Source organism: Orcinus orca, chromosome 10, assembly GCF_937001465.1.
Source record: "Orcinus orca chromosome 10, mOrcOrc1.1, whole genome shotgun sequence".
Lineage (NCBI taxonomy): Eukaryota > Metazoa > Chordata > Mammalia > Artiodactyla > Delphinidae > Orcinus > Orcinus orca.
This window is the reverse complement of record NC_064568.1, coordinates 13261790-13282938: the sequence shown is the minus strand read 5'-3', so window position 1 is coordinate 13282938 and position 21149 is coordinate 13261790. Positions and strand designations below refer to the sequence as shown.

The 21149-nt window shown below is 36.9% G+C and overlaps 1 protein-coding gene across 5 annotated transcripts in view; it reads left to right on the top strand.

The window, feature by feature from the left end:
* Window positions 1–21149, top strand: part of CNTN4 (contactin 4) — a 966359-nt gene that overhangs the window by 625913 nt on the left and 319297 nt on the right. For all 5 annotated transcript variants that reach the window (XM_033437184.2, XM_004274769.3, XM_049715562.1 and 2 more), the window contains 2 exons: window positions 7458–7584; window positions 14429–14604. In XM_033437184.2, the coding sequence (XP_033293075.1) occupies window positions 7458–7584; window positions 14429–14604 (303 nt within the window). The remainder of the gene's footprint in view (window positions 1–7457; window positions 7585–14428; window positions 14605–21149) is intronic.

Below are 21149 nucleotides of genomic sequence, written 5' to 3'. Positions count from 1 at the left end.
AGCCTGTGTGCCACAACTACTGAGGCTGCGCTCTAGAGCCCGTGAGCCACAACTGCGGAGCCTGCACACCACAACTACTGAAGCCCATGTGCCTAGAGCCCGTGCTCTGCAACAAGAGAAGCCACCGCAGTGAGAAGCCCACGCACCACAACGAAGGGTAGCCCCTGCTGGCCACAACTAGAGAAAGCCCACGTGCAGCAGTGAAGACCCAACGCAGCCAAAAAAAATAAAATAAAGATATCTTAAAAAAATAAATAAATAAGGAAGGTGGAAGCAAGAACGGATGAAAGAAATGTGTTATCCTTTAAGTAGGAATGTCTGTCTCCTCTAGTATCTGTTTTGCCTTTGCTCCATTCAACTGAACAACCAAATAGAACCAAATGGAATAATTATTCAATAAAAATGCTGTGTGTAGGCTAATTTCACACATAAGCCCTTGTGTGGGGCCTTTGAACATCCCCTGCTATTTATTTTATAAAGACGAACAACAGTAAATCGTATTTGTAATGATCGTTTGACAGCTGTCCAGTCATTTCTACGATCAGTAGATTCACTTTTATTAAATTTTAAAGGAATTCTCACACTCTGGAAAATCACTGTTACAGTATTTCATTTGTTTCTGAATTTCCTTAGGTTATTGCCCATACGTTTTGTGAGTAATTTGGATCCACGGAGATGCTGCTGACCTTACAGATTTTTAGCCAAAACGAATTTCCATGATCATTAGAAAAGCTGGAGGAGAAGGCTCACAGCCAGCCAGATACAGTGGGCCCTGTGTGAGCCCTTCTTGGAACATTTGGTTCTCCCCTTTGGGCTTCCCCCTTGAAAAAGCGAAATGTGTCCATGACGCTGGAGCACACCCAACAAACCAGCTTAGCGGGACTACCCGTTCCTTGTCCCCCGTGGCATGGCTTTGCTCTGCAATCCAATAAGGCAGCGTTGTTCTCCCTGATTACACACACAGACACACGCACACACCCGCAAACACACACACGCAGCATTTACTCTCTGGATTGGTCAAGGGCTCTGCAGGATGCAGAGTAAAAGACACAACACGGCAAAGCCTCTGTGGTTCGCGTCAGGATGCTTCTGTGCGTGCCGAATGCAACAGTCCACCTGCCCTCCAGATGTGACCCAGATAAAACTCTCATCTAAACCCATGGGCTCATGTTCTGAGCTTATATTTCAAGCCCTTGTTGTTCTGCATTAGGTCTCCTAGAGTTGGCTTTCTGAAATGAGATCGTTGCCATTTCTGCCCAAGACCAGGTGTTTAATCAAACAACCTATTTGATGTTGTAGGAAAATTGACTGTATATCATAGTCCTAGATTCTTGGCTGCTATGGCAGTACTTTCTACCTGCCGTGAGGATGAAGGGCCCAAACAACCCTCAAGTGTGACGCCTGGGAACTCCACAGCAATTACAAGTAGAATTGAATCCGGTATTTTTAGTTTTCTAGGATGAAATCATAGTACTGCATTTTTGTCCTTTCCCAGCAGAGTTGTGTCACTGAGTTTGCAACAGATGAAAAATAGTTCCAGCGGAAGAGAAGCACATTGACCAAAGGGCTATGCTTGCAAAACACGACCTTTTACCCCATCCCACATGGTAGCTACGGAGTAATCTAGCACACAGAACAAAACTCTGCAGGGTTGTTTTTCTTCATTGGTGTCCTTAATTGGTCTAGGGCTGAAAGTTATCTGTGCTCAATTCGTAATTGAAAGTACTAGTTTTCCAGCCGCAGAATGCACAGTAATGAACAGAGGTGCTGGGTTGGTCTGTCAGGAGCTCAGAAATCTGCCTTTTATCAAGTACCCCCAGGTAAGGGGGTATTGGTGCATGAGGTTACTAGACCACACTTTGAGGAATAATTATTTTGGAGATAGGTTGACTATTTTTTTTATTAAGTTATCTTCTATGAAATATTTACCCTGAATTCATCCCTGCTGTCTAATATGGCTCAGCTGCTAAATGACTTTCCTTCCCATCTCAGTTACCTTTTAGGACTGTTCAGAGATCCCTGTTAAAAAAAAAAAATCTATATTTAGCATCAGTGGATTTCTGTAAGCTCTACCTCCCCTCTCACTTGCTCCTTTATGCATGTTATCTTTTGCTGACCTTTCACTTGGAATCCAGAGTTTGCTCTACTCTTATTCCCTGGGACCTGATACTCAGGCCTCTGTTTTGCTTCCCTGAGTCTACTATCACCTGAGATTCAGCCTCATTTTTCTCTGGTCAGTCTCAGAAAACTTCATGCTGGCCCTATCCATTCCAATTCCTTAGCCCAGTCTGGCTTCTGGTAGCCTAACTGAGCAGCATCCTGCTTGACTGGGAGAGAACTTTGGGGACATGCAGAAATGGGCCAAATTAATTCAAAGAATAAAATAGAGAGTGAAATCAATGATGTCCCAAAGCTGCAGATAGAATGTGACATCTAGCTATCAGTTATTTTATCTGCAGCTTTGGGACATCAGTGATTTCACTCACATCTGGTGGTCCAATGTTGTTTTATTACTGTTTTTCTTAGAGTATTATTTTATTCTTAGGTGAAAATCATTTTTCTTTCTATTACAGATGCAGTACAGTTTTAGTCTGTGATCTGGGAAAATACATTTAGGAATAAATAATCTCTTCTAATCTAAAATTCTGTGATTCTCTGCATCTCTTTCAATAATCTAAAATTTTGAAGAGTAGCCCTGGCACTACAGTTTATTTCTGGGCTGCTTGCAGGAGGATAAAGGAAGGAGTTGGCTGACAAACATTGGTTTTATCTCTCCCCAGAATAGATTCTAAAAAGAGAAGCATCAAATGGGAAAAGGAGTTTGAGAATTGCTGGATGAGAGCAATGTTTTTCAGTAACTTTTAATATTTAAATTAAAAGTTATTTAACTTTTTATTAACTTTTACATTTAAATTAAATTTATTTAAATTAATATTTGAGCAAAAGGGGAGAAAGGTTTAGAGTAGCCTGATCTTTAACCTAAATAAGTTTCTGGTCATGAAATCTCTACTCTTCTCTGAAGATCTAAACATTCCCCACTCTTCATTGAAGCATGAAAGCAGGGTTTCTTTAACATAGATCTTCTCTCTTCTCTTTTAAACTATCCCTGAATAAAAATTGGAGAGCTTCTGTGGGCTAGAGTTTAGGGATCATGGGTGGTGAGGCTAGAGGTAACCTAGCGACCGATTGGCAGTTAGTTGTCAAGGAGGGGAGAACCCAGAAAATCAGGATGTACCAGTATCGGCATTTGCACTAAATCCCCCAAGCTGGGGCTGAGATCAGTGGTCTGGAATCTATGAGATTCTATCTGGGTTTCTGACCACCTGGCTGCTTCCCCCATCCTTCTTCTTAACCGTGATTTTTGAGACTTCCCGGAAGTATGAAAGATCCTTACCTTCTCCTTTCCTGAGAGATCCCTAAAAACAATGTGAGCCCATTTCCCTAACTTCTCCAAGGCAGGGGAGCACCACCGTGACTTTTCACCCTATTGGTAATCCCAAAGTAAAAACATCAATCTGAACAGCCTGTCATTTAAATAAGATGAGATTCATTACATATAAATAAAGTGTGGGTATAGCAGGAATGTTGTGTGTATGAAGTGAGGGTAAGATTTTACTACAGGGAAGTGGACTAGTGGGTCTCCCTGAGGATGCCTCTTGTTTGTCAACGGGGTTCAGCCCTGGGGGTTCTCACACTTAGCTTCTTGAGTTCAACTATGAGTGTTCTAAGGGTTATTTTATACAGCTTTAGTCCCAGAGTTTGACAAGTCCACCCATTTTCTTTGTGTGGGTCAGTTTTATAGTTTTCTGTTCCTGGCTTCTTACCTCTCAACTATTAGTCCAAACATGTGCTAAAATTCCTTCTCTAAATGTTTTCAAACAAGAATTTGTTGGTTAAACTTTGCTTAAGAGAGAAAGTCTAAGGGTGGGTCTAAAGCCAGTGTTGGCTGGTGTGCTGCTGTTAGGAAATGGAGAGCTAGGATCAGAAGGATCTGTTAGTACTTCTCAAATTTCAGTGTACAAAAGAATCCCTCAGAGAACCAGGTTAAAAGGCAGATTCATGGACCCCAGATTTTTCTGGTGTAGTCAGTCTGGACTGGGGTTTAAAAAAATAAGCATGCCATAATTACAACGCAGGTGGTCCACAGACCAACAGTGAGGTGTATTGGCTTATTAATCCTTTCCTCTGTTGCTTTCTGAGATGCTCCTTTACCTCACAGGCTGAAAAATCACGGCCACTCCACTAGTTACATAGGACAACTTACTGTGATAAAGGGAAGGGTGAAGTTAATCTTCTCAGCTTTGAAAATAGCACATGCAAAGTGTTTTGTGTATACCTTCAAGCCACTGGAAAGTCACTCTGTGGCTCCTACACACGGATAGAACAGACTTAGTGGTGTCATGCTCCGTGTTGCATTTGAGAATGTCACTCTCAGGGCTGTTTAACCCAGGCACCTCAAGGTTTGGGGGAAATAAAGCAACTCTTTCAGTCATTTTTCTTAAAATATTGGTAACCCTGGTCTTAAAGGTATTAAAGTTAGGATATCTGTTTTCTACACCTGGATAGCAACTTTCTAAAATCTCTCCCTCCGTCTTTGTGAAACCAAATAGTTCATGCTTGAAAGCCTGTGGATTTCCTTAGATGAGAACTGAAATGCTAGTCCCTTTATGCTAATGTTAATTTCTAGGCAGTGAGCTTGGTTAACCAAGAGAAAATAAAAACTTCAGATGAAATGTGTCAATTATAGCAAATGCAAAGCATCATTATTATGAATTCTTGTTACAAAATACACAGAAAAAATATCCTTTTTGTTATTTAAATACGGCATGGATACATTGAGAAATGTACAGATGTTAATCCAAAGTCTCTCAGCTGCATCCTGGATAATCATATTATGTTTTATTCTTATTTGGAATTACTAGTAACAGACCGTGTATTTCTGTATGAAATTCAAATCAGAGAACACCAATGAACTGAGATGGTTGATATTATATATATATATATATATACACACACACACACACATAATTTTGGAATTGAGACAACAATAGAAATATATTTCTCTCTTAAAGAAAAATCTACCAAACTTGCTGCTGTGTTAGTGATCTTGATGAGTAATGTTTGTCACTTAACTATATATGCTAAAAATTCACCTAATTCTTCAAGATTGAATTGAGCTAACTGATGACCAGTATCTAAATTTGTTTTGAAAATAACTGTCATTGAAAATCTGAAACGTAAATATGCAGATTTTGAAATATCTAGCTTTAAATGACCAGTGTTTAAAAAAATACTTTTGTGTACTTCTGCTCCATGCTTTTATTCTGTGTTCTTTGGTAAATCCTGTTTTCTTTGTTTAACTCCTTCATTAGCCTGAGATTATATACATGGACTGAGGAGAGAGGGTGGTGGTGGTAATATAATTCATGACATCTTTGAATGCAAATATCATGTGTATGTGCATGTGCGTTTATGGGAAAGTTTTCATGGCTTCTTTTTCACCCTTAACCAATGTAGAACCACTGAGTGAGTCCAACGCTGTTATTTTATAGATGAGAAAATTGGGGCATAGAGAGACTAGGTGATTCTCCATAGGTCATGGAGTTAGTAGCTGACACAAGGCGTTGAATCTCAGTTCCTAGTCTTTCTGAACCCATATCCTGCTTATTCTCTCAACAAGGTCATTGGCTGTCCCCATTCCTCTAAAATTCTGTTTGATTTTCTTGTGTCCTTAATTTTTCTTCTATCCCAACCTGAACATGCAGAGTTTTTAAAGCCTGGATCGGCTCCGTGGTGCTTTGTGACCGCCTGGAGGGGTGGGATAGGGAGGGTGGGAGGGAGGGAGACGCAAGAGGGAAGAGATATGGGAACATATGTATATGTATAACTGATTCATTTCGTTATAAAGCAGAAACTAACACACCATTGTAAAGCAATTATACTCCAATAAAGATTTAAAAAAAAAAAAAAACTTAAATTACTTTACCATGTTTCACCTAGATCCCCAAATCGGCTTTCTTCTTTTTCCTCAGTCCTGATTCACCTGAATGAGTTCAGTCTCGTCCTATCACCTATCAACAGAAAGCTGGTTTTGAAGGTTTTCCAGGATAGCAGTTAAAATTCACAGCCATCAGAATAATCCATATAAGGGGAGAATGGATTGTCAGCTACAGGGTGCTACTCAGTATCACTTTACATCATAGACCCTGGCCCTCTGTCTCAGAATTTGTTAGGCAGTGCCTAAATCAGCTGACTGAATACATTAAAAAGTGAAAAAACACCTCAGTTAGAACAAATCCTTATTGACTGTCTTTGATGTATAAGCTACTGTAGTTAGTACTACAAGACATGCAAAAACGGGTAAGATAGAGTCATGCTCTCGAGCTTACAGTCCAAAGAAGGGGAAAGAAAGGCACAAATGCATTTAATAGAAAAAGACGTGTCCACAGAGAAATATGGATATATTTTATGAATCACGTGGTTAAAGGAAGACCTGAGGGTCTAGAAAAGCCTTCTAGGAAAAAAGGGACTAGATTGTAAAGAATGAAAACCACCTTCATGGTATGGGTGGTGAGGGGCCTTTTGACCAATATTTATTATGTGTTTACTATAGAAGCATATGTACTCTACACTGCTCCTTCAAATCTAGTTTGTGGATTATTCCATTCTTTGAGCTTTGTTGCTGCTCCATGACAAAGTAAGTTTTATGCATTTAGTTTCTGTTACTGAGAGAAGGAATTTAGAAACTCATACCTCTTTGAACTTGGTATAGACCAGTCTGGTTATTACTGAACTCATGTGCTTAGTCAATCCCAGCTGTGTGATACTTACACAAGTATCCATCTATGGGTCCATAACAGGTTGAAAAAAAACAAACTGTTAATTTACCACACATAATTTGAGAATCATTAACTCTAGGTTATTCTTTATTTACCTGCATATCCAACTTAAGAAAGTTTTGTACATATTTTAGCAGTACACTGCTGCTTCTCCTTATTAATGTATTTACGAAATTATCATTGCTTGCTTCCAACTATAGTATCCCATTACAGAGCAGAGACATTCTAACTTTGTGACATTAGACAGTCTTCCAGGATGACAGCAGCACAAAAGGCACGTAGGAGGCACAAAATGTGAACAAAGTAAAAGGCCGGGCTAAAGACAGGTGGAACAATAAGAAGTGGAGGAGAGAAAAGGGAATGCCAAGCCGTTCGGTGTCTGGAAGTTGTTGGTAAAAATAAGTCATCGATATGAAATAGGAGAGTCCATATCTCCACTTCATAATGCCAAAGATTATTCTTCAATGGGAAATTTCATCCAGAGGCTGGAACGAATCTGTTGTGTATTACTCTTTTTTTTGTTAGTTTACCTCTTTTATTTTCATTTTGTTGTTATTTCCTGTCATTGTCCCTATTTGGAAGATGTTCATTTTTGGACATTTTCTCTTCTTATTTCAGATGACTACACACTGCATGGCCCAATTTTCATTCAAGAACCAAGTCATGTAATGTTCCCTTTGGACTCTGAGGAGAAAAAAGTGAAGCTCACTTGTGAAGTTAAAGGGAATCCAAAACCTCATATCAGGTTTGTTAACTTAAAAGCATGTGTTCTCACGCATATACTTTCTGTTATTAAACAACAAATGCTTACGGAGTGCTGATTACAGAAAGAGCTTTTAGATAGGCATCGTTGGATATCCTGAGATGCTCAAGAGATGCTCGTGCTCATGAAAAGTTTAGTACCCAGCTTCTGTTTCTGGCAGTACCAGGAATTAAATATCCTGATTGACTATCTCACTGAAAGCCTTAACATTACTTAACAACATATTTTTTTAAAACGCCTTTTTAAAAATGCATCAATAAACTGGCAGGAAAGAAAGAAATACTTAGTAAGTGGGTTTTGAACCCAGAGAAGAACACTGAAAGCAATTTTCACCTTGAAGAACTATGTGAACTGCAGCTTTGGATTTTGCAGTTTCACAGGGCACTGGGGTCACAAGACAAAGCCTAGACTCAACCAGAAGGAGAGTCTAACATGCGAACCCCTTCCAGAATAGACCCGGGACCCAAGGGCTACATTCTTAGAGTGAATGTAATAAGAAGTAACCTTGCCTCCCAAAGGACTTAAAAGCAAAAGTAATTGCCTGTTTCAAACCTTGGTGTTAAGTGGTTTTAATAACAGATGAGACGCAGCTGAAAGGAGAATTAGTAAAGTGCAAGATATATCTGAAGAAATCGTCTAAAAGCAGCAGAAATGGATAAAGAGGTGTTCCTCTTTATCCAAATATGAGAGAGACAGAGAAAAAAGAGATTAAGAGAAAACGTTTACACATATCTAATCAGAGTTCCATAAGGAAAGGAAAAAAAAAAATGAGACAGAGGCAATATTTAAAGAAAGGCTAAGAATTTCCCAAAGCTAATTAAACATTCAAAGCCACAGACTAAGTAAGCCCAGTGAATTTCAAGCAGTGCAAATAAAAGTAAAGCCCTGTCTAGAATTATCATGGAGAAACAGCAAAACACCAACCCTAAGACATGATCATAAAAGTAGGCCAAAGTTGTAATACAGCTAACCTTCAAAGAGATGACAATTAAACCAACAGCTGACTTCTCGATAGCAACAAAAAAATCAAGACAGAAGACAGAATCTTCAATATGCTGAGAGAAATTAGCTGTCAAATTTTTTTATGGCAGAAGTACTTTTTAAAAAGGAGAAGAAAGTAAATGTGTTTTCAGACAGACAGAAACTGAAGTTTGACTCCAGCAGATCCTTACTAAAGAAAATGCTGAAAGATATACTTTAAGCAGAATAAAGATGATCCCAGGTATACTGTCTTAGATATAAGAAAGAATGATAAGTAACACAAATGGTAAAGGTTAATATTTCCACATAAAAATCAATTGCACTAAACAATAAAAATAATAAAAACAATACTGTATTGTGAAGATTAAAAAAGAAAAGTTAAAAGTCATGACAATATTAGAAATAAATTGAGAAGATATATACTGCACAGTGGATTATCCATGTGTTTAAAAAAAATGGAATGAAGTTAGATCCCTACCTCACAGGGTACACAAAGATCAAATCCAAGTGAATAGAAGACCAACATGGGAAATTTACAAAACTTTTAAAAGGAAATAGGCATACATATTTATGACTTTGGAGGGAAGAAAAAACTTTTCAATAATGACAAATAAGCACAAATCATAGAAGAAAATATTTAACTTCACTAAAATTAAGAATTTCTGTTTAGCAGAATATACTGGGATGGGTAAAATTATAAGTTTCCAACTGGGAGAAGATATGTTTAATACATATTATTTGCAAAGGATTAATATGTAAACTATTTAAAGAATTTCCACAAATCAAAAAGTAAAAAACAAGTAACCTAATAAAAACATTTCCAAAAGACTTGATCAGATACTTCTTAGAAAAGAATATCAAATATCCATTAATCATATAAAGAGATTATCAGTGTATATTAAAATATACAAATTAAAACTAAAATGACACACTCTTTCAAACCCACCAAATTGACAGAAATTTAGAAGAGCAAATTTAACGTAATATAAATAACATACATAAATATAACCTGGCATATTCATACACGGTAACCCCATGCAACAGTAAAAATGAATGAATTATAGCTACAAAAACATGATGGGTCACAGGAACGTAACTTTGAGTAGACAAAGCAAGTCATAGAAGAATGCAAAGTTTATAATCCCGTATTTACTAAGTTCGAAGGCAGTAAGATGGAGTAGTTGTTTAAGGATACTAACATACATGATAAAATCATAAAATCAAAGGAATGAAAAAGCCAAAATTCAAGATTATAATCAACCATTGAGATAAGAGTGATTGCAAACAAAATGGAAATAGGAGACTTCAAGAGTAATAATATTCCTTTTCTTAAACACAGATCTTTATTGTCTTGGGATCCTTTATATAATTTACATACATATTATAAATATTATTTTACCTCTATTCAGATTTAATTGATGAAAACCTTAAGCTAATAACCAATATGTAGTGGTATATAAAGACCAAAAGAGTATATGGCACATGTGTCATAGTTTAGGGGAGGAAGAAATTGGAGTCACCCGGGGGGCACAGAAGTGGAATTTGAACTGAGGTAGGTATTGATAGTTTTCAAATTGGCAGAGGGCAAGGGACATCCCATACAGGATGGTAGTATTAACGTAGTGGAAATTGTTTTAGAGTTTAGTTTGTGTGCCCATTCATTCATCAAACATAGCATTATTCATCAGACCCCCCCAGTGTTTTTCAAACTGTGAATTCCAGGGTCCAAGGAGTTGACTCAGGAATTACCTGGGATGAGTTATTATAGAGTTTCTAACCAAGATTCCATCGTGGTAGGTCTACTTTGAACTAGGGTATATATTAGGATTCTGAAAAATACATCCTCTAGGAAAGATGTTTAAACCACTACATTAAAGCAGCTGCAATGTTCCATCCTAGGTTTGAGGTATTCAAAGATTAATAAACTACATATTCAAATAGTGTGCTTTGGGGGTCAGTGCCTGGAGGTGGAAGTACAGGACTATGCTGGAAGTGTGAATAAAGGATGTCCAAGTTCTAGGGCATTCTGGAGGAAAGAAAGTCTGCTTCAGGATAGAGAGGGAAGGTATCAGAGAAAGTTTCACAGGAAAGGAGATATTTAAGTGAATTTGGAGGGCTAATGACCTTTTGTCATAGGGACAAAAAAAAGAAGTACATTCCAGAAAGAAAAACAAAAAACAAACTCTCTAATGGACCATATAATTAGGGTGAACATGTAATTTATCATCCAAACCAGCACACTTCTGAGAGGAAAAGGCCACTGTTAATAATTATTCCAGGAGGACAGGTGTAAACCCAGCAATGTCCTGGATAAATCAGAATACGTAGCTATTCTCCCTATAATATGTTGAATTCAAGGCTAAATCAAACATTTTTAAATGCTTTACGTAGTAAAATAAATAAATGAATAAATGCAAGAGGCAAAGGTTCCTACACACATAAATGATGAGTTAAATGGCCCCAGTTTTTAATACATCGCCAAGTATAAGTTCAGATGTTAGCCACAAATGAGAAGAAATTTTGCAGCAGAATTTGGCAGGTTGCTGCTTTGTTTTTCCCCAAACTCTGACCTTTAATTAACATTGCTTTTGTAACATTGTGTTTCTAGATATGGGGGCTTGCTTTGTTATTTAAAACAAGCAGAGGAACAGAAACCTATTATGTTTTTAAAGATTGCCAGGAAAAGCTGAGAAGAAAACTTTTAATCAAATGCACTAGCAGTTGGTTGCAGTGTACTTCACTTTCCTGTATATACTTTTGGTAGTTTCTCTGTGACGAAATAGCTGATTGGTACCTGGGAGCTAAAAGCTCCCTTTTGTAGGAGGAAAGAACAAGAGAAAGAATGGAGAGATCAGGTATTTTCAAACATCTTTCTGGCTGAACTTTTTCAGTCTTCAGGCTGACTTTGAGGGGAGGAACCCCTAGGAGAAATTCAAGGTGAGTTCTTCATGGGGATCTTCGCCATTAGGTTTTCCCTCAGATGCCCCGACTGACCTCTCTTCTTTGTGTTTATTCCCTGAATGGAGCCTTCTCTTTTCATTGTTTCCTGCCCCTGAATTTTGAAAGGATTGACCCAGACCCAGAAAAACTTAAGAAGTTTTGACTTGTGCCCACTTTCCTTGTATTAAAGTTCCGGAAGGACATGTGACAGTACTTATGGCTGTCAGCCTCCATTTCCCGATGGAAAGAATGGTCAAGTACTTGGTGGAAATACTTTTGCTGTGAAGTTTGTATTCAGCTTGGTTTGCAGACAACTAATTTCAGGTCAGAAAGGTCCTGCCCCTTCTTCGGTGCCAAGCTGAAACAGGGAACAAAGAGAGAGGGTTTTGCTACAACACATGCTATAGACAGCTTCCCAGCAAGGTCTGAAAAATGGTACCTTACAGAGCTTCACAGTGTCAGTATTTGGTTGTGCACAACCTCACTCTCTGGAGAGAATGGGATTGTGATTCCCTGAATAATTCAGAAATCAGCTTACAAGACTCACCCATGTCCTGGCCCTTGGGAAAATCTCTTTGGGTCAAATGAGCATCGCCTCTATATTACCAGTTCTTAAAAGACTCCTCAAACATTGAAAATGAATTGTGAATATTTTCAAGAGTGTTTCAGTATAGAATAAGGAATTCAACGCAGTCCACATTCAGTTGGAATGAACAGTGACTGCATCGCAATAAAACTTGGTATAGTGCTGTGTAATGGAGACTCAACTGCATTTCACAACAAGCGCCTTATTTTCTAAATATTCCGTTTTCCTTTGCTATTTGTATGTAAAAGCAGGTAATAAAGTAGAGTAATGGACTTTCTGCAGAGCATTCTGGTTGAGATGACGAGTGTAGACAAACCCACAGAGGTGTTCTCATTATCCCTACGAAGACTTTTCTAAAAAGGCTCACGTGATCCCATTCCTAAATTCCGCTCTCTGCTTGCAGCTCACATTAGATTCCAATTTCCTCTTTGAGTTCTTACACTTGTCATATTAAATTGCTCGACTCTCATTTGAAGTGAGAGTTATGACAGAGATGTGACCAGCTGACTCAAAAAATTGTCTAGGGCAGGCAGTCAGCCCTGGAGATTCATGAGCATATAGACCTGCTAGGACGTAACCCAGTCGTTCTCTTTTTATTGCGTATTACTTTCTTGTCTGTGTCAGAACACAGAGAGAATTACTGTCAAGCTTAAGAACAATGTCAGTTTCTAATACCCATCTTCTTATCAAAAGACACTTAAAGAGCTATGTCCCATTTCCTGATCTGGCCCACCTTTCCCACGCCTCATGTTTCCGTATTTTCACCTTTCAAAGACATAGACGTGAACAAATGTACACTGCTGTGCTGTGGTGGGCTAGGATGCTTCTTAAATTGTGTATGCTCAAAGCTAAAATATCCAGCCAAGAAGTAAAATATTTAGTGAAATACCACAAACCTTTATTGAGCACACTGAGTGTCAAGTTCTAGGTTACTAAAGGGAGACTACGAAAGTGATATAGGCAAATTATCTATGGTGAAGGCAGAATTCCCACCTAAACAAGTAAGGAGAATTCTGTAGGAGCTTGGGGGAAGCTTTGATTTATCTTGACTAGGAATACTGAGGAAGACTTCATGAGAAGAGGTGTAGTTTAAGATTGACTTTGAAGTATGAGAGACGGACGTCTTGGTGGAAAGAAAGCACTCATTCTTTAAACATGTTTCTGATGATACCCAGTATCCAAAATCTTGAAACTAACTGGCCTTCATTTTTTTCATTTCAATGCTTTTACATTATGCATACCAGCCCTAGTGCCCCTGAATGTTATAAGAGGATACACAATGAGTATGTATATACACGCACACGTTTAAAGAGTGTTTTTTTTTTACCGTTTGAAGGAAATAAGATCACTGTTTCTCATTCTTTACTCCCGTTATTGCTTCCAATCAATTTCCTTTATGGTCTAGTGTTGCCTTATTTTTGGCCTCCCAGTGTGAACGCTACTAGGAGACAGTTGATAATTCAGATACTCTGACTATGCTGTATCCATTACCTGATATTTTATGTAGGATTGTGGGGAAGGAAGAGAAAAAAAGATAATCATTGTTTTGTATTAGTTCAAAAGTTTGTACGTATTAAAACAACTTACTGAAATGCAGTTTGGTTAAAATAAGGTCTCTCTGGAATGTTATTGGCTGTTTAAAAAAAAAAAAAAAGGAGATCTTGTTACTAAAGCTTTTCTGTTTAAATGTGTGAGTCCCACTAAAACTAATTTATTGGGCCAGGCCCTATACTCAGATACACAGATGATCCAAGTAAACAAACAGAAAAGCAAGAAAACACTCTTTGTGTCTGTTACCTAATGGCCTGATCTACAGTTTATTGGGCTGGTTGATTGATGTTTGAGTGCTGGTAGCTAAGGAGATCTTCAAAGTGATCCCTGTTGAAGGCTAGTTTGGTTCCTAAGATAACTCTAGATCAATGGAATTCCTCTGCTTTGTAGTCAGCCATTTCAGTCATATTAAGGACCAAATCAAAGCAACTCTGCAATTTCATCAAATACTCTGCAATCTACCGGAAAATGGTGTATTCTTTCCAAAAAAAAAGGGAAGTGTCTGTAGCATTGTAAGTAGTCACAAAAACAAGTGTTAAAATTTTAATATCTTGTTTACTTTAAAAGGACGTGCTCTTTTAAAGCATGTGTATGCATCTATGTTGGCACCATTGCTGGGTAGAGCTTTTCTAATTTTTTTTTTTACCATGGTTAAAAAACAGTCACAGATGATATTTCATGCGATTCATAGTTTTTATGTATTTTAGACAACTCAGAATTATTGATTAATATTACAAGGCTTTATCTACTGGCATTTTTATACTATAGGTGGAAGTTAAATGGAACAGATGTTGACATTGGTATGGATTTCCGCTACAGTGTTGTTGAAGGCAGCTTGTTGATCAATAACCCCAATAAAACCCAAGACGCTGGAACGTACCAGTGCAGAGCAACAAACTCATTTGGAACAATTGTTAGCAGAGAAGCAAAGCTTCAGTTTGCTTGTAAGTAGCAATTATATCCTGCTGCAAATGTGACTTTGAGTTTTTGTGCCTTGTACCAATCAGCCTTTAAAACAGTTTATCTTAAAACACCAAACAGATTTTACGTTTTCATGTTGATCTTCTTTACCCTTCTTTCATATTTGCAAAATATCTTTCATTGTAGGGTAAACTGTAAATCTGAATGGGAAGATGTATTCTTCTGCTTTTATAAGGGTTGAGATAGTTTGACTATAAGATAATTTGGTTATATGATGCTCTATACACATAAATTCACATACACTCAAATTTATACACGTATAAGTTTACATGTACAACAAATTGCACGTACACACACACACACACACACACACATATTTTAAAGTGAATATGTATAAGCAAGCAGTTGAATTACCAGTAAGTTAATAGTCCATGTGACAAGCGATTTGGCCATAAAGCTCACAGTTGGAAAAGAAAAAAGCTTGGTAGTCTCTTAATCCTATAATTCTCTAATACTTTTTCTTATTTGAAGGAAAAGGAAAAATTTAAAAGCAACTGCAAAAAACAAAAAGTAAAGGCAATCAAAGCTTTACCTTTTATATTTGTGGTTTAGAACATTTAAAAAGCAAATTGCAATCTTTTAGGATTATCAGCTAATGAAAGTTCATGAGCATGTGAAAGATAGTGGAATTTAGAGATCGCAAGTTGAAAATAAAATCCACAGGCAAGAGCAGTGAGTACACATTGAGTATAGACACCTTGAAGGATTGATGTTCAGTGGTATTTTTAAGGGTTTATGTATTTGCCTATGATTATGTATTTCCTTGTGTAAAATCCCAACTCATATAGCAGTGCATGAATGTCAAAGCTTTCCTAATTACAAAGTCGGTTGGCAGTAACGCTGTAGGATATTCTCATTAACAAAATCCTCTCCAGAAACTCAATATCAAATATACCTAATATTCAGTACTTAATTTCTTATTGCTGTTTGGTGGCATTTTGATGAGTTGAGAAATGAATTTTCTAAGTATTAGGTATATATGGGATACCAGGCTTATTTTCTTCGTGAATGTCTTCTGCAGTAGTCTTCCAAATAATCTAAGGTGAGCAGAAAAATAGGAGGATATGTCTGATTGAGTGCTACAGAACCAAAGTGTTTATTTCTTTTGGTTTAACACAAATGTGGTATCTATATTTTTAACAAATAGATTTTGTTGGATTCATTTTAGAAAATAATCATAGACTCTCAGAGTAGGGAAATCTCTGTATTCAGTTACTCTTGTACTTCATTGATTTTTGGATTTCACAGTGTAGGAAATTTTTTTTAAAAACGGTAACAATAACAGGAACAGAAAAGAGATTAACATAGCATTAACAACCTTTTGCTTTTCTAATTTATGACATTTAAAAAACAAATTACTAACTTTTAAGGCTCTCCTTTTGTAGAAGTCCAGGCATTTCTACTACTAAAAATATTGGAAAGATAGAATCTCATATGCAGGGATAGTCATTTAAATAGAATAGTTTAGCCAAAGTAAAAGCTCTGCCACTCGTTTTGTGGTTGAGGTGCCTGAGTTTGGAATCCACCCTGCTTATCGCACTTCTTATGCCTAACATCCTGCCACCCTCAGAATCGTCAGCTGATAAGCATTCAGCTTGAAAAATTCTGAAGATAGAGAGCTCACCTTTTCATCACAGAGCATCCTGACCTGTGATTGCTGTACTTGTTCAAAAACACAAAACCAAGCACAATATCTCTTCCTTAAAATTGGGCTAAGTATCTAAATCTCTATCACCTTCACTCCCAGTGCTTACTCTATGATTCTGGTTAGGTTCAGACACGTGAAAATATGTTCATGTCCCTTGTCCCATAATTCTTTTCTTCTCCAGGTACTCAATCCACAACCATCTTCTTCACAACACAATTTTATTCAATTATCTATTAAACTGTGACCCTGTAGAAATGTCTGTACCCAACTCTATGCGTGTGCCTTGACTTTGCAGAGGCCAGTGGGAACAGTAGTATCCCACGATGTGAGCTTCTCTTTTGATGAATGGGGCTGACATTGATATTTACTTTTTTTTAAAACCTCAGTCTCATATTTCAACTTTTTTCATATAAAATTAGAGGATTGATTTTTCATGAATGGCTATTAATCCAGAGCTACCCAATTATGTTATTTTAATGCCTAAATCCAGAATTTTATATTTACTCCTATTAAATTCACCTTCTGTGTTGTGACCCTTTGTTCCATCACAGTTGAAATTGTTTTAAATCTTTTTTTTAAAATCTGACATACTGATCCTTTTACTTCAGTGTCAGCAGAAAATGTGATAAGCGTGTGTCCATTCAAATAATTGATACAAAATGTTGACCAGGACAGGGCAGCCTGCCAGTAGAGAATGTCCAATAAAATGAGATTAAATTGATAAATCAATATCCTTCACCTACTCGTGTTCAATTAGCTACACATTTACCCATACATACTATACTTGAACCTCAGTATCTCCTACTTGTTCTTAGAGTAATGAGAATCTTTGCCAGATGCCTTGCTGAAATCAAGATGGACAATTTCTACAACATCCGCTTGTACCTGGTCTCTGTGAATCTTGTCTAGATCTTCCTTAACCATTTATCATAAAACAGCCAGAGTAATCTTTTAAACATGTAAATGAGACCATTCTACTTTCCCGCTTTATGCCTTCTACTGCACTTAGACTAAATCTCAAATTCATTACCATGGTCTTGTTTTCATTTCTCAAAAATGACAAACTATCTTTTGCACCAGTCCTTGATACTTTCACTCCCTCTGCCTTATTTGCTTTTCTCCTGATCTTTCACACGCTCACTTCCTATGATACTTAGTTCTCAATTTAGGTGTGACCTCCTAAGAGAAAGTTTCCATATCACCATGTCTAACCTAAGAAGCAGCTCCTTCCATTTCTTCTCCTGTCTTCTGCCTACCTTTTTGTTGCCCTCTACTTTTCTACATAACAACATCATTTTCAATCATTAGGACTCACTATGATCTGGAATGATTTTGTGTATTTCTTTTTTCTCATTATTTGACTTCTATGATAGAATCTAAGTTGTAAGAGAGGTGAGGCTATCTTGTCCATCCTTATATCTCCAGAGTCTAGAATAATTTATATGTAGGAATAAACAAATTGCTTTATTAATTGCCTATTCAGTGACACAACAAAGAAAATATATGTATAAAGTTATTTTGGGGGAGGATGTATTTTTTTGGTAAACCTGCACCCTTTCTATTCTAGTCATTTTCTGGAGTCTAGCATTTTGATCGTTAACATATAGTTTCTAGACCTTTCTTTTCTATCCTTTTTAAATTAAAAAAAAAATTAAAAGACATTGCCTCTATTCAAAAATCATTTTTAATTGGTTAGAATAAAATGTTTTTCTTCATTGATATAAGGTGGAGCATGACAATGACATCTTTTAAATGTTACCGAGTAATTGCTTTCTCCCAAGCATTTTCATAATCATTGAGGGAAAAAGATGTTGCCTTTTGACCATACTTACTGAACTATAATACGCAAGTAAGAATATTTCTTCATTTTTAATCATATGATCTTATGGCTGAAACGGACCTTAAAGGTTTCCTGGCCTGTATCTTAAAATAAAAAAAAATTAAATTGAAGATTGAAGTTACTGAATTACTTGTTATTTACATAATTAATAAGTGAGAACCAAGGAATGGCAGCTTCAGCTCCTATCCAGCACACCTTGATTTGTGCCTGTGTTAGACTCACTTTGATTTTATAAGAAAAAAAATCCCTTCATCTTTATCTAACATGTTACACCTTCAGATCTCATTTATATACCTTCTGTAACTTTATCCACACGATAATTTGATAAGGTAGACATCATTTATGATTTATTTAAAAAATATTTTCATACTGCTTTTATAGACAGAATTTGATAATCTCTTGTATTTAGCATTTAAAAAATGAATTAATTCACATAAGCAAAGAATCTAATTAATGGAGATGATGCCTCTAAGAACCCCCGCTTTTCTTAGGACAGCAAACTTTCCTTGATTAAACAGGCAGAGCATAATTGAAGTCACTCTTGATAAGGTGTGGACATTTTCACGAGCATAGAGTATTGTAATGTAATTTGGAGCACATTTTGTTTTCAGTCCCCTTGCAATATTAAGCCAGGGTCAATCACTTCTCTTTCTGTCATTTAGCCTGCTTCTAATAGTAGACTACCAATGCCCCTTCTACCATCTAGTCCTACTGTTTCACCTTGGGCTAGCAAACTTGATTGATTAATTTACCAGGGTCTACCCAGCGCCTGGCATTTAGTAAACTTGCAATAATGTTGAATAAATGAATAAGTTATAAGGATTGGATGTTAAAGTCATCAGGCCATGTGTGGGGTATGAGTTGAACCACTGCATTTAAGGACTTTCTGGCAGTCCTTTGGGAGTGCTTCAGAGGTAGATGCAAGTATTTCCACCTTGAGTTTGTGTAGAAGACAATCGCCATCCTACTTCCAGATAAGGGTATGTGTTGGGGCATCATATGTTAAAACATGCCATCAAAGTTTACTTGTATCCTGAAAACCTGGCGCAAGAGTATATATAGCTTCAATGAAGTGTTTAGGAATAGCTTTCCTTTAACCTTCCCTTCTCACAAGGGGTAAAGCAAGTTGAATGTTCTTTAACTCTTACGTACGTACCTGAATCAGAAGATAAGGCCAGGAGTAGAAGGAATTTCAGTTCATTACTTTCACTGCTTCATGGTGGGGATTTTTCCAGAGGCTGTGTCTATACAGAATGAAGTGCTACAGCTCTGTCACCCTACCTACCTACTTCCCAGCCAAGCATCCCAATCCAAATCTGCTTGAGAATCACCTTACACAATTAGGCAACAAGGCAATTTTGTTCACTGACATATAGATGTGGATTTTTTTAAGTAAGTTGTAATCTACACTTACACGCTTATAAAATACCCAAGTCACTGTTTTAAAAATTTGTGAATGTGGGCTTGAGAAACTGAGATACTATATTGCCTAAGTTTAGATAGAATGGAATGTTGTCCATTGCTCCATTCCACTTTATGTGTCTTATAATGTTGCTAGAACTGAAACATCTCATCAGAGCCCTGGGGATAACCATACTTCCGCCTTAGGGTGTTATGAAGATTAAATTATAAAGCATATGCAAAAGCCCAGAATAATTCCTAGCATGAGAAAATGATGAAAAAGCTGCTTCTGTATTTTCCTTCTGTCTTTTCTTCTCTTCACCTCTTTTCCCCTCTTTTTTCTGTCTTTTTAAAATAAGAATAATAACTAACCTTTATTAAACACTTAGGTATAGGGGGTAAGGGCACAAGCCCTGGAGTTAGGTTCCCTGGGTTGGAATTCAATTTATCCTGTAACCCTGTGACCTGGGACAAGGTTCTTCTCTCTGCCTCAGTTTCTTTATCCATAAAATAGGGTTAATAACTCTACCTCCTTTATTGTGAAGATCACATAAATTAATATTGCCTAAAATTCCTAGATCATTGTCTGGCACACATTAGGGGTTAATAACTGTTAGCTATTGTTATAATTTTTATTATGATTTGATTACTCTAGGTCGGAGATGAGGCTAAGCATTTTGGAAGCGTTATCCCATTTAGTTCTCAACATAACCCAAGGAAGTATAGTCATTATTTTTCTTTCGTAGGTAAAGAATCTGCAGATTAGTGAAATGAGATAATTTTCACCAAGGGTGCAGTGGAAGGGAGAGGACCCAGCATAGGAATCTGGCTACCTGACTTTTGAGCAGATGCTCATTTCATGGCATTTGACATGCATAGTTCCCTCATGACAGCTAAAACTACACTTTCCTTGTAGAATTCATGTTCAAACTATAGATTTGGGTGATTAATAAAATGTTTCTTTTGTAGACACAAACTTGGATTTTTCAGTGTGTTTACAACCTTTCATATAGTACATCCATCATTAGTTTGTTTTTAATTTTTTAGTTATAAGCTTCCTGATGCTGTCATAATGTTGATTTGCTGTTAATATCTAAAACCATAATGTTGTGTACCACAATTATGCATACATTTGTGGCTCGAATTTTAATATAATTGGTTTCAGGTTCCATAATGAGAATAATTAATAACAATATTTCTGCTCTAAAAGTTAATATGCAAATTTCCAGTTTATTGCTAGTAGGTTGTAAAACATTCTGAATATTGATATTTTATGATAAATAACTGTGAGTTGGCAAACTTTCTATCCCCAAGCAGTAAATGACATGTTATTATAAGTTTTTTTACTCCTGTATTATTCCTCCCCCACCTGTGAAAAAAGATGTACTTTAAATGTAGATTGTTAAGAAGGGCTTCCAAGAGACTAATCCAATAACTCTCAGATTTTAGCCTGTCAAACTGATTGCTTCATAAACATTGTTTGGGGCCTTCTTCCTGGAAGAAGTTCAGCTGTTTTATAACAGTTCAGATCTTCAAAACAGAAGACTTAATACTGCTCATCTCCTGCTGGGGATGACTATAATTCATACATAAGTACCTCCAAATTGCTTACGGTAAAA